At 34.2% G+C, this 20,786-nt stretch overlaps 1 protein-coding gene across 2 annotated transcripts in view; it reads right to left on the bottom strand.

Moving 5' to 3' along the window:
- NTRK2 (neurotrophic receptor tyrosine kinase 2) overlaps positions 1-20,786 on the bottom strand; it is a 105,047-nt gene that overhangs the window by 31,996 nt on the left and 52,265 nt on the right. For both annotated transcript variants that reach the window (XM_070742765.1, XM_070742766.1), the window contains exons 6-8: positions 7,130-7,266; positions 6,392-6,524; positions 5,229-5,525 (exon numbers count right to left, since the gene is read on the bottom strand). In XM_070742765.1, coding sequence (XP_070598866.1) covers positions 5,229-5,525; positions 6,392-6,524; positions 7,130-7,266 — 567 coding nt within the window. The remainder of the gene's footprint in view (positions 1-5,228; positions 5,526-6,391; positions 6,525-7,129; positions 7,267-20,786) is intronic.

Genomic DNA, 20,786 nt, shown 5'->3' with positions numbered 1-20,786 from the left:
TCAAATACAAGCTCTACATTGCTTTAGTTATATGTGGAGCTTTACAGAAATATTATGTAAGGGGGGGAAAACATATATTTTGCTGTTGTGACATGATAAATGGGTTGTGCTGAAATTCATCTACTGGTGTCACTCTTTGGCCGAGATCAGTTCTGTGGCTGTTGTGCAAGCGCTGGCTACAGAAAGCACTGAAACAACTGTTGCTTACATAATTTGCTTTGGAATTTGTTATAGAGGAAAAAATTAAAAATAATTTGCTTGATCATTTTTGCTGCACACCAGGTTGTAAATAGCAGACCACTACGCCACCTAGGATACTAAACAAGGGAGTAAAAGGGTTACTTCAAGTTCAGATTGTTCAGATGGCAAAACACTTGAGATATTTCCATTTCTGTTTGTCAGAAACACAATCCCTTCTATCATCCTTCTAAGATATGTTCTGAGTGGGACTGGGAAAACAAATTCTTGCTTTGCATACACCCCTACTTTGGCACCTGTTTGAACTCATGCAGGTGGCATACTTATTATTTGTACTCCTTTAATTATTTCTTGATCATTTTATTAGTCACTAGAGAAAAGAAACGCATATCATAATATATGTTATGTGCCTATGAGGAATTCTCACATAAGCTTGCTTATGAGACTCTGGGTTGCCTACCTGTAAGTTCTGCCTCATCTGGGGTTGGAAACCAGCATTCCAGGTATTGCTCTGTGGAGGAAGAGCTCTGTGAGCTTACTCATGAGACACTAAAGTGCCTACCTGAAAGACCTGTCCCACCTGGTCTTGAGCTTCAAAGGGAAAGGCACTAGAAACTTTTCTGGGGGGAAAAGCGGGGGGCTGAAAGGGAGATTTTAGTTTATTCATTCTGACTTCTTCTGATGACTATTTTTGTCTTGTCTTTCTTGGGAAAGGAAGGGGTCTAGAATAGGGGTCCCACATCCTCAGTCCATGGACCCGCACTGGCCAGAAACCGGGCCATGCAAACAAGTGAAGCCCCATCCATGGGATGCAGGCAGTGAAACCATGCCCCCTCTGGTCCTAAGAAAAACATCTCTAGGGAACCAGTCCTTGGTGCCTAAAATGTTGGAGGCCACTGGTATAGAAGACTTTGCAGAAATTTGAGAACTCAGTTCTTTGTTGCTAGTGAAGCTTTACTGTCTTGTTTTTTCAAATAGAAGAACCGCTGCATAAAGGCCAAGGCATACCAGTGCCATTAGAAGACTGATGCCATTTAACTGACCTGTATACTGTATAGTAGTCCTCCAATATAAAATGGGGAAGGATCCCAAAGGCTACAATAAACACATCCCAGTTAGGAATCCAGACCCAGATGATATTTTCCTTTCTCTTTTTGACTTACTCCAATTTTTTAAAAAATTGTGATTTTATTAATTGTAGTTATCATAAAAATTATTGGAGCTTGCCAACAGAAGCCATATTTTTTAAAAATAGGAATATAACAAGTGTTTGAATTTTCTCATTTGTTTCAAAAACCATTTTGCGACTTCTACTTTAAAAGAAAATTGGTATTCTAATCCTTTATTACTTACTTAGAAGCTTATGGAACAATTTTAAAAAATCATAATAGTAAAAAAATATGCCTGTTCTGAATAAGAACAGAAGCCAAATTTTTGTACCCAGACCAAAAAATATATATATTGTACAGTTTTATATTATACATGCTTTATATTAATGAATTATCTGGATAATGAATTTGTCTCTAAGACTGTTTTAAATATTAGTAATAAAAATTACATGTAATTACATTTGAAACATATTATTATTATTTAACATCTATTTGATAGTTTTCTATGAAAAACGGGTGCAACCTTAGAACATTCTAAAAATGGTTTGAAATATAATTAAAAAGCACAATGAAGACAATACTTTCTTGAAAAAAAACTTTGCGTATGAAAGTTCTGGAGCAGCATGGGAAATTAGAAATTATTTTCTTTCCCCACTTAAACCTCCAAAACGATGGAGAAGGCCGGAATAAATACCCTTCCTATGTTACACTACTCTGTTTAAGATTAATTGTACAATTTTCCTCTTGGCCAGGGACTTAAAATAAAATGGCTGGTTGTAGATTGCATCCCATAAACCACTGACAATAAAAGGCTCTTATTTGTTTAATAGTCCTATTGTTATATCTGCAAGTTCTAACCATTTTCTTAGTCATAGTAACATGCATCAATAGACTTTAACAGACAGAACATTGTTACTAGATATTATGCATACCTAATGAAATATTTACATAGCAGACATTAGAATAATTAATTACCGATATCTGTCAGTACAGAATCTTAACCTACATTATCTGTTTTAATCTTTGAGATGAAACTGATCTTCTGAGTTTGTGGTAATTACACTTAAAAAGTAGATAGATTTATTTTATAGCCTTCAAATCTGCAATTTTGTATACACTTTTCAAGATTCAGTGAGAATATGCCTCAAACTAAACTCAGTGAAATTGACCTCTGAGTATATAAGCATAGTCAGTTCTATGATGACATAAAATCAATTCTAATCTCAAGGAGCATATTCCTGCTCATTAAACATCCAGTAACATTTAATGTTAGCACGTAGGCATGGAAATGAATATAATACCAGGGTGTGGGTTTACTTGTCATGTTTCATTGTTCAGAATGTACAATTCACAATGACAATGCAAAGAAACAATAGCCATGCTAAGATCCCAAGAATGATTTGTATTCATCTTAAATAGCAACAAAAACTTTGAATGTAATCACAGCAGATTTTATCTTTTCACATTTATCTTTATTTACATAATGGGAAAAGATGGACAAATACTGTTTATTCTAATGTCCGTTTTAAAGGATGATAATCAAACTATAAAATAAAAAATGGAATTTTAGTTTCTGGCACACTAAAATTAGGGCAGAGCCTAAAAGAGCAGTGCGTTTATCATGTTAAAACATATTCCTGCAGAAGTGAGGCCAATGGGTACAAGTTTATCTATCTCTTTCAGGGCTCTCTTCCCCACTTTAAGCAAAACTTTGCAGCACAGGAAGTCTCATAGGGCTGCTTTGTACGGCAATGAAGATATCTGATTGGAAGAAGAAATATGATTTAGAGCATCCTGTGAAGAACACTGCTGGGAACACCTTTAAGGCAGAACATAAGTAGCTGATTCTTACTTATACTATAAAGAACCATAAGTAACCTCCAGAAATTGGAAAAAGCTCCAACACTGGAAGTTTTTAAGAAGAGACTGGACAACCATTTGCTTGAAATGATAGAGGGCCGTGATGGTGAACCTATGACATACGTACCACAGGTGGCACATGGAGCCATATCTGCGGGCACGCGAGGCATTGCGAGTCCTGCACATGGGTAGTAACATGTGTGTGTGTGTGTGTGTGTGTGTGGATGTTCTGTGTACATGCATGGGGGTAGGGCATTTCATTATGGGCACACGTGTGCATGCTATCATGTGTAAGTGCACCCTTTTGGCACCTGAGCAAAAAAAAGGTTCACCATCATTGATATAGGGTCGCCTGCTTAATCAGAGAGTTGACAAGACCTCAGGTCATTTCCAACTCTGTTTTTCTGTTCTGTTCTGAATCCCAAACTATCATATATTTGCAATTTTTTAAGATATCAAATGTTTGACAACTATCCCAAGATGCCATCATCATCTGTACAAGATCCGTATCACAGTATTTATTATTATGCTTGAAAAATATAATACAGGGAACAGAGAGCATGCCTTTACAAAATTTGAAATAATCTATTGTAGTTACTTATTAGGGATACTAGAGTCACCTTATAGGGGGGGATGAGTGGCATAATTACATTCCATGTATAAATTATTCTAGGTGCAGAAGTCAAGGAGGTTTTGTTAAAGTCAATGATATATTAAGTTGAGGAATAAAGGCATTAATAAATGATATGCATCATTTAGGTTAGTCTTCTTCACTTGGCATTATTCTATTCTTATCCTCTTATAAATTGCAAGATAAAGAGAATAAGAGAAATATCCAGTCCTCATTAAATCCACCTTTATTTCTTTTCCCTTTATGTACTTTTTTTTCTTGAGGTTAAGAAAAAAAAAAATCTTATCCAGCCTTCCCCAAGCTGGTTGTATCCAAATGTATACATAGCTAGGCAACCTCTATTCAATTAATTTACCAATTTCTTCTTTTAAAGCATCCCCATAGTACTGCAAATTTATAAATCATTTCACCACTATGATTGCATTTATGTGATCTATTTATCACAGAAGAAACAAAAAAATCCCAGCATTATTAAGAGTTTCTTATAATTAATAATTTTGCTAGCAGTAGTGATAAAAAGAAAGATGATATGATTTAAATCACATTTAATTAAAACCACAGGTAAATATAAGAAATGCAATTAGCTTTAAGTGTATCTGAAAAAAAGTCTTAATTGTTTTTATTCAAAGGAAAACAGTAATTTCACATTGAGGAAATTATGCTAAATCCATCTGATCTAATCAGTTACTAAAAGTAGACCTTGATGACTGATGAAAAAAGAAAGTAAAAGTTAAGCAAGCAAATGGATGGAAAATGCTCCCTTTAGTGGCAGTAATGTACTTTTAATCTTGTACTGCAATATTGAAAACAAGCAAATATTATTTTATAATAAATTTAACCATATAAGAATATTCTATTATTAACTAAAGATCTTAAGCAATACTTATCATGGAAAATTAAGGCTACTTTGCTATTCACTCAGAGGAAGATTATATTTGCATATCTTTGCTTTTTATCATTTTAATCATCTGACCTTTTAGTTTAAAAGTACAGCACTAAAGTTAACTTTACTTTTGCAAGTAAATAGATGAATGCTCAATTTTTAGTGATGTCATTACATCTAATGCTACCATTTTATATATATATATATATATATATATATATATATATATATATATATATATATATATATATATATGTAGATTGTTCTGAGTTCGGGTTTTGCCCTGTGTAATGTTTTGCATGTCTATGCGACGTTTCGGCAAAATCACATTCACCATCATGATTTCGCCGAAACGTCGCATAGACATGCAAAACATTACACAGGGCAAAACCCGAACTCAGAACAATCTACATACATATACCCGTGAAAATTTACGAAAACAAATATATATATATATATATATATATATATATATATATATATATATATATATATATATAACTATTTAATGCTTCAACAATATTCTAATTATATAAGTATTTACTACCTCCAGGATCTTCCATAAAATAAGCAGAGATGTTGGCTTCATCTTTTCCATATTGATTCTGTGCCACCAAAGTATAATTGCCATTGTTGACATGAGTAGGATTGTCCAGCTGTAGGCAGCCATGATATTCTGTCCGATTGGTAGCATGTATTTTGGTCAAGATAAATTCTGTTTCATTCAATTTAGTCCCATCATGCAGCCATGTCAAGATTGGTTGTGGGTTTCCCCTCACACTGAATGGAATGCACCAGTGATGATCCGAAAATGGTATTTCAAGAAATGTGATGTTTGGTGCAACTATAATAAGAACAATGAAAAAAATAACTTGAGTCTTTCATGTATTCTCTTCTTTGTCAATCAGTCAGCTTGTTCATTTAAAGCTAAGATACAAACAGAATGGTAGAAGGAATGAAATTTGAAAATAATCTAGTTTGCATACAATAATAAAAGTGTTATCTAGAAGAAGAGTTGCTAGACTAGGACTTATACCACTTCTGTTGACTATCACACCACTGGTGGATGGTGGCAATTGATTTGGGGGCTTCTCTTGGAACCAAGAGAGCTATGCAAATGCTCTATCATTTGCCTCCTAATTTAATCCCACCAAACCCTCCATTTAATTATTCCTTTCGTAAGATTATTATCAATACTAAGAATTGTCTGGCAAATTGCAGTAGTTGGTGGGAGTCTTAGAAATTGCATCTCCTTTAAGGAAAGACCACCTTAGAGAACCGAATAAGAAATAATCTTAATATTGACTGGAACATCCTCCTAGAGGTCATAGCATATTTATTATCTGTTAATGCCATCTACCCTTTAGTCATAGTACTAAACATACTGAATCCTATAGCAAATTCAAATGAAGAATAGCATGGTAATTACTGCTATAAGTCATTGAGGACAGCCAGAAAAGAAAAGGATACAATTCTCAATCTCGCTTATCTGAAATAGTATAGGTTCTCCTGCTTGAGCAGAGGGCTAGACTAGAAAACCTCCAAGGCCCCTCCAGCTCTACTCTATTCAACCTAACCAAATATTTATTTTATGAATGATCTCGCTTTCTGGGAAAAATTCAGCATAAATTCCAAAATGTTGGTTCCCAATTATTTTTCATTAGGCAACAATTTTCTGCATGCAAATTTTGTCTAAAGTTATTTACATACAGAACACGGTGAGGTCAATAGAAGCTTGGTCTTCACCCACAGTATTTTCTGCTATACAGTAAATCTGTATGCCACTGTCACTTGATGAGACATTCTTTATGGTAAAAGAAGCAGGGTTCTTATTTGTATCACTCTAGAGGGAATACAAAGAAATACACAGGTTTATTTCCATTTTGTATTATTTTCTTCATACTATTAATTCCAACAAATGTACTTAACTAATTTGCATAACAAGACTTTCAAAAACTTTATTTGCTATTAATATGGATAGAACAGGCACTATATACACACTGCTTGCTTTGAAGACCTCTTTGCAGATAGTCTATTATGCCCAGTTCTCCTTGGATGGCAGTTGGACAGCATCCACTGTGATGAACAAGGTGGTGCATTCTATGATACTATGGGCTTGTAGAGCTCAAGGGAGTAAAGAAGGATTTTGGTAGTTTGACTTTCCTCATTACCCAGCTTGTTTCATGACCATCCTAGCTCCTTAAGAAGCAAAGCAAGTTATCCAGATGATTTTAGGAGAAAATTAACATTTCCCAATGGAAAGCTATAATGCCATCCATTCTGAAGCAGGTAATTATTATTCTCTTTTGAAAAAGTTTTATCTGGACCCAAATGTCCTTGATAAAATGAGCTTCAGCCGAAATGAAGACCACCCAAGATAAATTAATGTCTGCTCAAAACTTGAGTTTTGCCATGGCTAATATACATGTTTTAATATTAAAAACCTACCTCATATTTTGAAACAATATTATTGAAAACCCAAGCTATTGTTGGTGATGGACTTCCTGTGGCTTCACAATATAAAGTGATAGTGTTGCCTTCAACAACTGTGAGATTTTGTGTATTCAATTTGACTGAAGGCGTGCCTACAGAGAAGACAGAAATATTTTAAAACCTGAACATATACAATATGGTATATATTTGTCAGTTCTCAGAAATTAAAAGCAATATTTTGGTGCATCAAAACAGAACTTTAAAATAAACAGAGTACCGAGTCATTTATTAAGACAACTACACAAAGTAAAAGGTCTTCATTCTACTGACAGTTTCATGTAGTAGCAGTGACTGTTTAATGCCATCCCTGTCTCAAGTAAGGCTTCCTTAATATCTAATATGAAGTATTTATTTTCTCTATTCATTTACTTCCTTATTGTATTCAATTAAACATGTTTATCAAAATGTGTAAAGGAAATTTACACATTTATTTATTTATTTTATTTATTTATTCTCCATTCCTCCCAAGTGAAAACATATCCAAAGTAATCCATCCCTCACAGTAACAATGACCACTAGGGAGTAATCTATATGTAGATTACAGTTTAAAATAGTAAACTATGCCACTGGGGGGACTATAGACACCAAAGATTATTCTTAAAAATCTTTTTCCTTTCCCCAATATTTGGAGCAAATCTCTCCACAAGATCTAGAGTAGGCCTGGATTTATTTTAGCTTGATGCTTATTTAAATCACAGAACAATGTACTGACTTGTTATTTTCAACTCCAAGACTAATTTTGCTTTTCCCTGGCCACATCAATCTAGATAAAGTAGGGTCCTGATTTAATTGTGTAGAATGTGTACAAAAAATGATTTCTAAACTCATGCAATCCATGCAACATCTTCATGTATAAAAAAAATTATAATGATTTCTTGTAATTTGACCTATATATTGATACCACAAAAAATATCCAAGGAAATGTACTGCATACATACAGTATATAGGAACCAATAGATTTTACAGCATTACTGATGCAATTTCATCCAATATTTGATATTTATACACACAAAGGACAGTTGGATATAAAATATTTTCATAAAAAACATCTAATTGAAAAGCTTTATTCCTCAGGGGTGGGATTCACCATGGCCACGCCCACTCAGCAACCAGGCAGAGAACTGATTGTTTAAAAAAAAATTAATCATTACATTTTTAATCTTTGCTGGTATTGAAAATTAAAACATGCCCATATACCTATTACCATTTAAATTTATATAGAAATTGTCATGGACTTTGCAATAAGATGTGTACAGGTATTATGTTTCTCAGATGAGGATGTTCCCCCCTTGTGAGATGTCCTTGAAAATATGTTATTTGTTTTGTAATATAGGTGCTTGGTAACTTGTGAACATAATGAAAGTCGGAAATATATTTTTTCCAGAAGAAATTAAGTTAAATGTGATACTTCTGAAATTATGACCAAGACGATAATCTGAGCCTTTGGAATTTTCTTCTTTCAAAATCTGTACATTTATTTTCTCTTTTTAAAAAAATGAAATTATATTCTGATACTGCTACTTCAGTTTGTCATTTGGAATATTATTTCATAACGTAAATCCTGTATGTATTTGGTGATGAATATGTACAAATAAATTTCCAATTACAGGCTAATGGACTGCTGCAAATCTGAACTATCTGTGCAGATCTTAAGTCCTTTTCATCGATTTCAGAAAGTAAAGGCAAAGATAATGCTAGTTACCATTTAAGCGACAGAATGGAGCAGAATATCATTGTCATTATGTCACATAATCTCCTAGATACACAATTATATTTGCAGCTGAAATTTTAAGGATGGGAAGAAACTGAGATAAAACAGATAAGCTTTTCACATACAGTACATACGGCTCTCAAGAGAGGGGAAAGGAAATAAAAATCTGCGAAAGAGCTACAGGAAAGGTCATGTTGGAGTCAAAAAAGGAGAAAGAGAATATGGTTAGCAAATGAAGTGGATCTAGGTAATTTCAGATTGCTGAAGATATCTACATTCCTGTGGGATGGAAAATAATCCACAAAGAGTCAGCAGGTGGTTATTTATGCTTTATCATATCAGCCCCCACTTTGCACCCCCAAGGTGAAGGATGATTGAAAGATAAATCAACTAACTTTCTGCTCGTCCCTCTCCACCCCCACCCACTCCAAAAAATGCCAGCTAAAACTAATAGAAGTCTACCTAAATGCTTATCTGGCTAACAAAAGGGGCACATTAGCAGAAGTATTGCTTTTGGAGGCAAGGGGACAGTTTTGCAGAGCTATGTAATTGAAAAAAATGTTGACCTCTTAGAATACTGATTGCCCTTCATTCCTGTGAAATGAATAAATGTCCTTATGAATAAATAAAATCTGAACCGAAAGAACCCTCCTTTCATCCTGCCTCTAAGTAGCTATAAGCTTCTATTCAAAATACCAGTCAATTTGCACTTAAAAAATCTAGAGATTGAGATTGCTCAAAATTCAGGGCAAACGAAACTAGTCAAAACTTTTAATTTACAATAAAAATAAGATGTAGTCATAGATATTCGAAATTGTGGAAACCTACACTCATTTTTGTACTGTACATTTATTACTTCAATGTTATGTAAGTTTTCAAGAGCTAGCTGCACCAGAGGATAGAGAACTATGGGCAAAGCTATTATTCAAAATGGACCAGAATATCTCCGGGACCGCCTTCTGCCGCGTGAATCCCAGCGACCAGTTAGGTCCTACATAGTTGGCCTTCTCTGGGTCCCGTCAACTAAACAATGTCGTTTGGGGGGACCCAGGAGAAGAGCCTTCTCTGTGGCGGCCCCGACCCTTTGGAACCAACTCCCCCAGATATCAGAGTTGCCCCCACCCTTCTAGCGGCATACAAATCTGATTAATTAATAAATAAATAAATAAATAAATAAATAAATAAATAAATAAATAAAATGTACTATGGATTACATAACTGGGTGAGGCTGGCATTTTGTTCTTCAGTTTTCTATAGCAAGAGTTGGCATTTGCCGCATCAGCCACTGTCAGCCAAAAGAGGAGTTCTGATAGAACCAAGCTTGTATTTTCTGTTTACACAACCTCCTCTTAAATTTATGCCCAAACTTACCTAAACCCAATATACTAAAAAACACCATTCTACACTGATTTTCCCAGCTTGATATTGTCAAAATGGTTTTTAAAATCAGAAGTGTGATTATTGGCTTTTAAAGTACAGCTACAATATTTGCATATATTTTAAAATGCTCAAGCACAGCTTAATGTCTATAAAATAGCAAATCTTCTCCCCCGCTACTGTATTACAGGGACCTTACTTTCATAATTTCTCCCATAAGTATTTTTATTGGTCTCAGATTTTTTAAAGACTATAATATTGATATGTTTCAATAAGGAAGTTATAATTCATTCAATGAGACATACCACGTCATCACAAAGCTTTGACTGGCAGTTATCTAAACTGGAATAAAACTTTGCATGTAAGTTAAATATTTATTATAGTATCAAAGCTTTCAGTAACTGGAATTACTGGACAAGAGCAAAATTAAACAGAACATCCATTAAAATCCTAATGCTGAATATATTTTTGAACCTGGTTTACTGCATGTATATTTTAATATAATAAGGTGAATTACACAGAAAATATCTCCATCATTGCAACTGCACAAAGCAAATAACATATTATCTACTTAGAAGTCACGTTGCAAACCATATACACAGAAGTAATAGAAAGCGGGGCTTTCTAATAATTGGTTTGACAACAGGAGAAAGCCTCTCTAAATATAGAAACACTGCGTAAGATATTAGTTGTTTTTGTATAGCTTCATTCAGAAGCCATCTTGCATAAAGCATTTGACATTACGGAAAAGGCTTGCACAGTTAACTTAGACATAATGGCCGCTATAATTACTACTTTGGTGTGATGTACACAACAGTAAAGGCAAAATCTCCTCATGAGTCAAGTTCAAATCCTGGTATCTCCATGGAACGATTGATGGAATCATTCTGGTAAAACTACAGAAGTGGTGGTTAGCCATTATTTATTTCTAGAATCTTTCTATGAAAAACTGATTTAGAATTTTCTGGTTGCATTTTCAAGTAATAACAAGATGCAATTCTACTCAAGTTCCTAAAATCAGCCAGAGCAGTGATCTGTCTAGATCAGGGGTGTCAAACTTGCAACCTGCAGGCCGGATGTATCACATGCTGGCCCTGTCATGCCCACTTTAGCAAAGAGGGGGAAAGTCCCCATACGTCATATGATGCCGCTGTAACAATGCAAGTTTGACACCCCTGCTCTAGTTTATTCTTAGCTTATATCAGTGTTTCTTAACCTTGGGCGTTTGAAGATGGGTGGACTTCAACTCCCAGAATTCCCCAATGTATATGGATCTGGGTTGAAAGAGAAAAATGTGATTCTGAGTATGTATCTTAGGAAAATATGTATCTTAAGAAAATATAAATGCCATCTCTCTGCTAAACAAATAATTCCCTCAACACTGCCAAACTATTTACTAAGTCCGCACTACTATTACTACTAGTTTTTCTCATCATTCCTATCACCCATTTCTTCCCATTTATGATTGTATGACTGTAACTGGTCACTTGTATCCTTAAGATTTTCATTAATATTGATTGTTTCCTCGTTGCTTATTTGACGCCTATGACAATCATTAAGTGTTGTACCTCATGATTCTTGACAAATATATTCTTTTCTCTTATGTACAGAGAGCATATGCACCAAAGACAAATCCTTGTGTGTGCAATCACACTTGGCCAATAAAGAATTCTATTCTATTCTGCTCTATTCTATTCTATTCCATTCTATTCTACAAAATAGGATCTTAGGAAAATATGTATCTGATTTTAAGGTGTACCTGACAGGGGCTACATATGTGCCCATGTATATTCCAAATCACTATTACCCTTCCAATCTAGACCTCTGCACAATCATTCTAAAATTCTTCTGTTTTTATTTTTTTTAAATAATGCCATATAAATAACCAAAGATAATTTACAATCAGTATTATAAACAGGGATGTAGTTAGTACTATAAACAGGGATGGAGTATATAAAAAGGAATGGAAATGGAGATGAGCTCCGTCCTTTATAGTTGGCAATGTCTAGTGAAATCCACAGGGTCTCCTTTCCTTATTATAAACAGGGAAATAAATCGTTTGAAACTTTTCTGGTTCATCCATTCTTCACAGCATTCCCTGGCAAAAAATAAGTAGGGTATCTTAGATGTTGATATCTCTATTGCACAGAATTTCAGCATAATCTTCTTCTTCGGATCTTTTTTGACTCAGTTATTATCTATCCATTGGTGTCTCTTAATATTATCAATTCAATCTCCTGAGTTAGTAAATCTTTTGGACGACTTTCCTTATTTTAATGTGACTGTCTTCGTTTTCAATGTCTTTACTATTTCTTGTCTCTTCTAACAGGTTTTTGAAATTCTGTGTTAAGTTCCTTCTTGAAATCATGTCTTTCATGTCTTCATTTCTTTGCTTTTCTTCTGGGCAATATTCACTGTCTGTTCTGACATCCAGTTTGCTTTATTCTATTTTTGGGGTAAACTCATTTCACATTCATCCTCAAAAATGCCTTTGATTTAATTCTACAAGTCCTCTGGTTCCCTGTCAATGAGTTCAAGACGTCAAAGCAGCCCTGATGTTTTCTTTGATAACAGTTGGTATATCTCAAGATTGTATTGATAGCTGGTTGACTTTGTTCTTCTGTTTTTTCTTGGCTTTGGATTTACACATGAATAGTTCACAATTTGTTCCTTCCCACTTTTTAGATTTTATTTTAAATCCAGCCTTTACTATCTTTTATAAATAACTCAAGGCAGTGAACATACAAAATATTCCTCCCGTCTCCTATTTTCTCCACAACTATAATCCTGTGAACAGGTTAGGCTGAGAGAAAATGATTGGCCCACAGTCACCCAGCCCACATGATTGGTCCACAGTCACATGCCTAAGGCAAGAGCCGCAGGACTAGAATTCAGTTTTTTAGTTCCTTGCCTTGTGACACTATATCGATTTGGCCTCTCACCACAATTTTGCTGTTGTAACTTACCTCTTCAATTCCTTGTATTAATTTTAGATTAAATTTTATTTCTGTGTACTCTGTCTATGTCCATGTATATGTGTACTGTTTTGGATGTTTGAAGAATGTGATAGCAATGAGGGAAACATTACTTTGTCAAAAAATTGTAAGTGTTCTCCTGCTTTGATTCTATTTTTCTAGTGGTCTCCACTCTTGGCAACTTTAAGACTTGTGGACTTCAACTCCCAGAGTCTTAAAGCTTCCCAAGGCTGGAGACCCCTGTTCTAGGGCACATAGTCTGGCTACATTTTTATGCTTACTACTTATAACTCTCACTTGCATGCTGTGTCATTTTCAAGTCAAATTTGACTACAAAACTCATTAAGCTCCTTCACTTCTGCATCTATGGTTAGAGCAAAACCATTCCATCTTTATTTTTAATGCCTTAAATAGTAAGGCATAGTAATATTCTGATTGAAAGTGCCAAATTCCAGTCCATTTGAATTGCTTGAAGCCTTAAGATGACTCTGTGTACTGTATGTTGTTAATGTCTGTGCCTATACTTTAACAATATTTTAAAAGGTAGCATTTTAATCTAGAACTGTGTTATTCTAGAAGTCTGGTTTGAGAATCTCTGGAGGTTCCTCAATATGTACTCAGGGATCTACAAAATCAAAATTATTTGCCAGATAATGGAGATATTTTCAAAAATTTAAAACAAAGTCACTATTCTCATTATTATTTTTATTGTTCAAAAATGAACAATATTTCATAAGATATTTTATTTAATATCTAGTGGTTTTAATATTATGTTTACCTGATTCAATACATATTATTATTTATTAGATTTGTATGCCGCCCCTCTCCGCATATGTATTTGCATGTATTTAAATTTTTAATATGGTAAATATTAATAAATATAACCCACACAAACAAAAACTCTTGGGGGGGGGGTGTTCTAAATTTTTAAAAGGTGAAATGGAATCGAAAGCAAAGTGTTTATTAAGCTGAACGCTGATTATTAGGCTGTATTGCCTTCCTGGCAGAATCTTATCAAGGCAATCCAGATGGAAAAGTTTCTGTGGGATCTTGCCACCTACTGGTAAGGAAAGGAATTATATGATATGTCTAATTTATTAGTAAGTTAAACCTGAAATAAAAATGATTTTTCTCCAAATCAATATAATTTAAAATGAATACATAAATAAATCTTAGATTCTCAGGCAACACAGTAATGGAGACTATTTTAAAATTTAGATTCTTTTTGGCAGGACGATATCTTGAATTTAAAGAAGTCTTCCTTTCAAATAAATATATAGCTGTTCATCTGCCTATTATATAGAAGTCTTGGGTTTAAAATAAGCATATAATGGTTACGAAAGCTTTACAGCAATCTACAATTAGGGGAAACATTTCTGGGAAAGAGGTGGAGTAAATTATTATTATTATTTATTATTATTTACTAGATTTGTATGCCGCCCCTCTCCGAAGACTCCGGGCGGCTCACAACAGTAATAAAAACAATATATGGGTTGGAAAGGCAGATATAACTATAATGATTTCAATATGAACAATGAAGAATTCTATGCCATAATATATATACATTTTTTTCATAGGCTGATATTGGAATTGTTCAGTATTGTTTCCCAGATATGGAAAATGTATAGAATCATATTTTCATGACATACAGCATTTGGTCATGAGGAATTAGATGGGATTATGAATTCAAGTGTTATGGATTTCATTTTTAAGCAATGTTGGAGTATAGTGGTTTTTTTAATTAAAATGTATAAAAGCATAATCTCTGTAACATGTGCACCATATGTAGTATATAAAACATATGGCCAATATTACTGTCAATATTTCCAACAAATCAATGCTTGGCTTAAGTATATCCTTCAAAATCGTATTGTTACAATTCAAAATTTATTGGGGGATTTAAGTTACTAGTTAAACTCCTAGAGACAAAGATAATATTTTGAAGTAATGTTCTTAACCCATCTGAGGATTCTGAATGTACATGATAAAATAAGATCTCATTGGAATTAATCTTATTCTTGCAGCAAGACTTTCTGTCACATTCATGGAAACTTGTTTAAAAAGGCCTAAAGTAAATTATATCTCAAGGCACTGTACAAATTGATAAATCTTCCATCCATTCGAAGACCTAACAGCCGCCTCTATTTTCTGACCAGGGGGATTTTACACATCACTAGTTCCAGCCTGATCATTTTAATATGTAGTCAAGATAGCAAAGTGCAAAAGTTCACCTTTAGAAAATTATTTAGCAAAAATGAAGATAGGACATCAGTGAAGATTTACAGAAGGCTTCTGTTAGAGAAGGAAGAAGTACTAAGAATAGGGAAAATATCTTAACATAGAAACAGAAAAATAGACGATTGACGGCAGAAAAAGACCTCATGGTCCATCTAGTCTGCCCTTATACTATTTCCTGTATTTTATCTTAGGATAGATATATGTTTATCCCAGGCATGTTTAAATTCAGTTACTGTGGATTTACCAACCACATCTGTTGGACGTTTGTTCCAAGCATCTACCACTCTTTCAATAAAATAATATTTTCTCACACTACTTCTAATCTTTCCCCCAACTATCCTCAGATTGTGCCCCCTTGTTCTTGTGTTCACTTTCCTATTAAAAACACTTCTGTCCTGAACCTTATTTAACCCTTTAACATGTTTAAATGTTTCGATCATGTCCCCCCTTTCCCTTCTTAAACAAGACAACTTGATTTCATCAGTTGAAACAACAGTGGAATAATCTGCAACAAGAAGTTTTAAACATAGACTTCATTAAAATGTAAAATTTTGAACACGAAATAGAGTTATTCTTCTATTTATGACTATAATTGGGACTAGAATTTCCATTGCTAATAAGGTGGTAATTAAATGAGTTGCACCTGATTCTATTATCTTTTTGCCAGGATTGTTAAGCAAATCTCTGCAGTTGTTAAGTAAACCATTTGGTCATTAAATAAATCTGCCTTGTCTTGTTGACTCTGTCAGAAGCTGACTGAGAAGGTCACAAATGGTGATCACATGACCCTGGGACATTGCAACCATCAAATACATGCGGGTTTCTAAGGGCCCAAATTTTCCAAGGGCCCAATTGCATAACCAAAGAGATTCTGCAACTGCTGTAAGTGTGTGAGGACCATTTGTAGGCTACTTTTAACTGTGCAGTTGCAACTTTGAGCAGTCACTAAATTAAGGGTTTTAAGTTGAGGACTCCTATACTGAAAAGGATTTGTCCAAACTATAATCTTTTTGATCAAGATATAGATATCCATATTGCTGCTACACAAACACATTAAATACACCTCATGCTATTTTTCATTTCTCCAGAAAGAAAAACAGTAAGAAACTGCAAGCCACAGAAATTGTCATGTTTTTTCAATGACTTCCTGAAAACAAAAACCTAGTTTACGCACTCTGCTTGGCACAAAATCACACTGTACGTCCCAAAATTTTGCTCAGTGTGACCTCTTTCACAATTTCAATCAGAATTCTGTCAAACATCTTCTCAGATGTACTTTACAATCTAGTCTCCCTGTACTTCTTAAATTCATTTTTGTTAGCTCTCTTTTGCATAAGGGAACAATAATAGCATTCATCCAATTGTTAAGGCTAGATTCAAATTTTCATATACATGTTAAGCAAGATACACACAGTCGCTCCACAGACAAATTGCATTCATATGTTGACATTTCTCCTGTTATATAATCTACTCCTGAGCTTTAACTGTTATCAACATTCTCACGGCAATTATGACTTGTTTTTTGTCCATTTATCTTTGGCATTAACAGTTATAGTGCTTTTAGTTTTACTTTTTGGCATTTCTCTATTATCTCCCTATAAACTATAAAAAATAAAATACTTCTTCCAGGATCCAACTGGTGATCCATTGGTAAGGTGACCAGAATGTTAAAGTCTGGTCACCTTTACAGTTTAGACCAAATTTTTAATCAAGGACAAACAAGGATAAAACATGGGTTACAAACCACAATAGCTAGATTGTATATATTAAACTTCTGTAAATATGACAATCACATATTAACTTAGATCATCTCATGGACATATTTCCAGGGTAAAGACTATACTCCAACATTACTAGATAGGAGTAAGGATGAAAATTAAATGTAATTTACATTAAAATGTAATTAAAATTAGAGAGAGTTAATTTTATTAATTCTCTCATTGTGTATCTGATCATTTTTACTTCCTGTCATATTATCATTCCAGTTTGGTGACAATTTGGAAATCCATGAGGATTACATATGACATTGGCGCTCTGGGCCTCTTGTTCAGTATGGTTCATGAACCCAGGAACTCTCATATAAACATGCGTGTGATTGTCATTTAAATTTTCCATGCTCCTCAGTTAAACTTCTTTGTTCTTACTTTTCTCTTAAGCAAAATACCATAATAAGAAGCATTGGTTTTAAATACTGTTTAAATTTGGGCAGGAGAGGGTTTGTTTAGATGTCTAATATGGATAATTTGATTATGGCAGGTCTGTGTAGTGAAGTTATGACATCCAAAATATCTCTGTCTTATAAAGTGCTCCCAAGAAAGAGCATCATAAGATAAAATTTTGTCCTTGTATATTTGCACTTTATAAACAAAGCCCTTGGCAGCTGGAATTGTAACAGATTCCCATGGGAAACAAAGATACAAAATTAAAAGGAAGAAAATATTAAGAGTGAAATATTCATAACACAAGTTAACATTTGTATACCAAGATATACCTAATCTAAATTTATATCCATCCCAATTATAAATGTTACACAAATATGTCTAAATAAATTCTATTTTATCTCACCTAATAGGTGAGGAGTCTGAGCTTGTGTGGGAGAATAGTTAGTTTTGCCTTTAGACATGGCAAAAGTGAAATGGTCCAGGAATTTCTACATGAATAGCACAGCATCCTTAGTATCTTTTCTCAAATCTATAGATCGGTAGGTAGGTTGGTCGGTCAAAAGCAAAATAGAAGAAAATCTCTAAGGAGTATACATATTATATAAGTAATAATCCTAGGTTAAGTAAAGCAGCATTTCTTGATGTTGATATTTCAACAACAAAGAGTAGTACAGTACAGTCCTCACCACAATTAAGTGATGTGATCAATATTTATTCCTTGCATTAGAAATCAGTATAATTTGAATTCCAGAAATCCAAGACAATCCAGAAATCCTGAACTATGGTTTGACCCTACGTAAAATTCATCTGTATATTGAATTACATTAGGCATACTGGTACACTTATGCACATCCCTTATTGACCTTTTAGGAATCGGGTGAGATCAACAGTAGATAGTCTACGTTTTGGGGGTTGGGTGACAAAACTACAGAAAACTACAGAATCAGGTAGTGAGTTTCAGGCATTAACTATTTGATTGGAGTGGTTTACTTTGAGTTTGTATCTGTTATGTGCTCCTATATTGTTGTGGTTGAAGCTGAAGTAGTCGTTGACAGGAAGGACATTATAGCAGATGATTTTATGAGCTATACTTAGACCGGGTCAAAGGCAACGGAGTTCTATGTTTTCCAAGTCTAGGATTTCAAGTCTGGTTGCATAAGATATTCTATTGTGAGTAAAGAAGTGGAGAGCTCTTCTCATAAAGTATATCTGGTATTTCTAATGTATTTATGTTCGAAATGCGGTGTGGGTTCTGAGCTGCATTCAAGGATTGAACTGGTGAAAGTTTGTATGACCTGGATAGTAGTGTGATATTACCAGAGAATAAACTACATAAAATTAGGTTATCAACTCTTGAAATCTTTGTGGCGATGTTGTTGCAGTGGGCTTTGGCACTTAGGTCATTTGATATAAATATTCCAAGGTCTTTTACAGGGTGAGGGTTGTCTGCAAGGTCTTGTCTATTCAGCTTGTATTTGGTGTTCTGATTCTTTTTGCCAAAAGAACAGGACAGAGCATTTGTTGGTTGAGATTTGGAGTTGCCAGATGTTTGACAGTTCTGACACAATGTCAAGGTCTTTTTGGAGGGCAGCAGTGTTATTGGTGGTGTTGAAAAGTTTTACATCATCGGCAAAGAGAATGCAGTTGCTTGTAATGTGACTTCAAAAGTCATTTATATAGTATGAAGAGTGTTGTTCCTAGTACACTGCCTTGGGGTACAACACTGTTAACAGGAACAGGATTAGATAGGGTGCTTCCTATTTTGAGCACTTGTTGTCTGTTTGATAGGAATGCAGTTATCCAGTCATGTAGGGGTCCGGAGATGCTGTAGGATTTCAGTTTCAGAAGTAATTTATTGTGAACCACTGAGTCGAAGGCTTTACAGACGTCTATGTAAATTGTATCTATTGATTTGCCTTGCTTGAGATGTGTAGTCCATATGTTTTTGCAATATAGGAGTTGCATGTTACAGGATAATTTTTTTCTGAAACCAAATTGTTTGTTAGAGAGCAGGCTGTTAGTTTCTAGGTAGAGCCTAATGGATTGGTTTATGATTAATTCTATGACTTTGCATGTGACGCAGCATAGAGAGATTGGTGTGCAGTTTTCTATTAGACTGTGATCTCCTTTTTTGAAGATGGGGATGACCATGGCTAGTGACCATAGGATCATAGGGAACTGGTCCTGAAGGATTTTTCAAAGATTATGCTTACTGGTTCAGCTATGGCTGTGGAGAGCTTTTTTAGTAAGTATGCACATAGTCCATCAGGCCCGATTGATAGATAAGGTTTTAGGCCACATAGTGCTTTTTCAACATTGATATTGATTCTTGTGACAATTTTTCTATTCATCCTGAATGATGTTGTGCTTGATTGCATCCTTATTTTAAAGTTGTTGTTTTGGGTACTGAAATAAACAGGCTACCATTTTTCAAATTATAATTGTATATGTTTTAAGAAATATATTATCAAAATTACTTCAGGAATACATTTCAACAGAGGCCTAAAAACTAATTCATCCACCATTCCAACCTTGACCATAATACCATATGGCTAAATAATTCTAATCTGACTATTGTCAAGAAGCAGAGCTAAAACAGAAATTTCTTATCAAAAAAGAAAAAATGCACAATACAAAACACAGTGAATGGGGATGAAAGCCAAATGCTTTGATATATCTGGTATTTTTAGGCAATAAAATTTTATCATGGTTAACCTAAGCTATCTTAGTAATTAAAAGCACCACAGGACTCATTGGTTACACAAAGACTTTATCCAAAATCTTGTAATAAAGTATTAAAAATAATCTGGTTTCAAATTGGCAGATGTCAGAAATTTTCTTACGTATTTTTGTCTTTCAAAGCTTGTAAGGCTTAGGTTTTCATGTTTGTCAGTTGCAGTGATCCACAGAATTTATTTATTTTTATTTATTTGACTTCTATGCCGCCCAATCCCACGGGACTCAGGGCGGTTTAAAGAATTGTAATGCAGAATTGTTAAAACAACCATGTCTTCCTTCTACCCTGTGCCAAACACTGGGAATTTTGGACTAGAAGACCTCCATGGTCCCTTCCTTCCAATTCTGTTGTTGTTGTTGTTGTTGTTGTTGTTGTTATTATTATTATTATCATTATAAGAAAAAGTAGCAAA

This window comes from Erythrolamprus reginae, chromosome 2, assembly GCF_031021105.1.
Source record: "Erythrolamprus reginae isolate rEryReg1 chromosome 2, rEryReg1.hap1, whole genome shotgun sequence".
Classification (NCBI taxonomy): Eukaryota; Metazoa; Chordata; class Lepidosauria; order Squamata; family Dipsadidae; genus Erythrolamprus; species Erythrolamprus reginae.
This window is presented reverse-complemented; position numbering and strand designations above follow the sequence as displayed.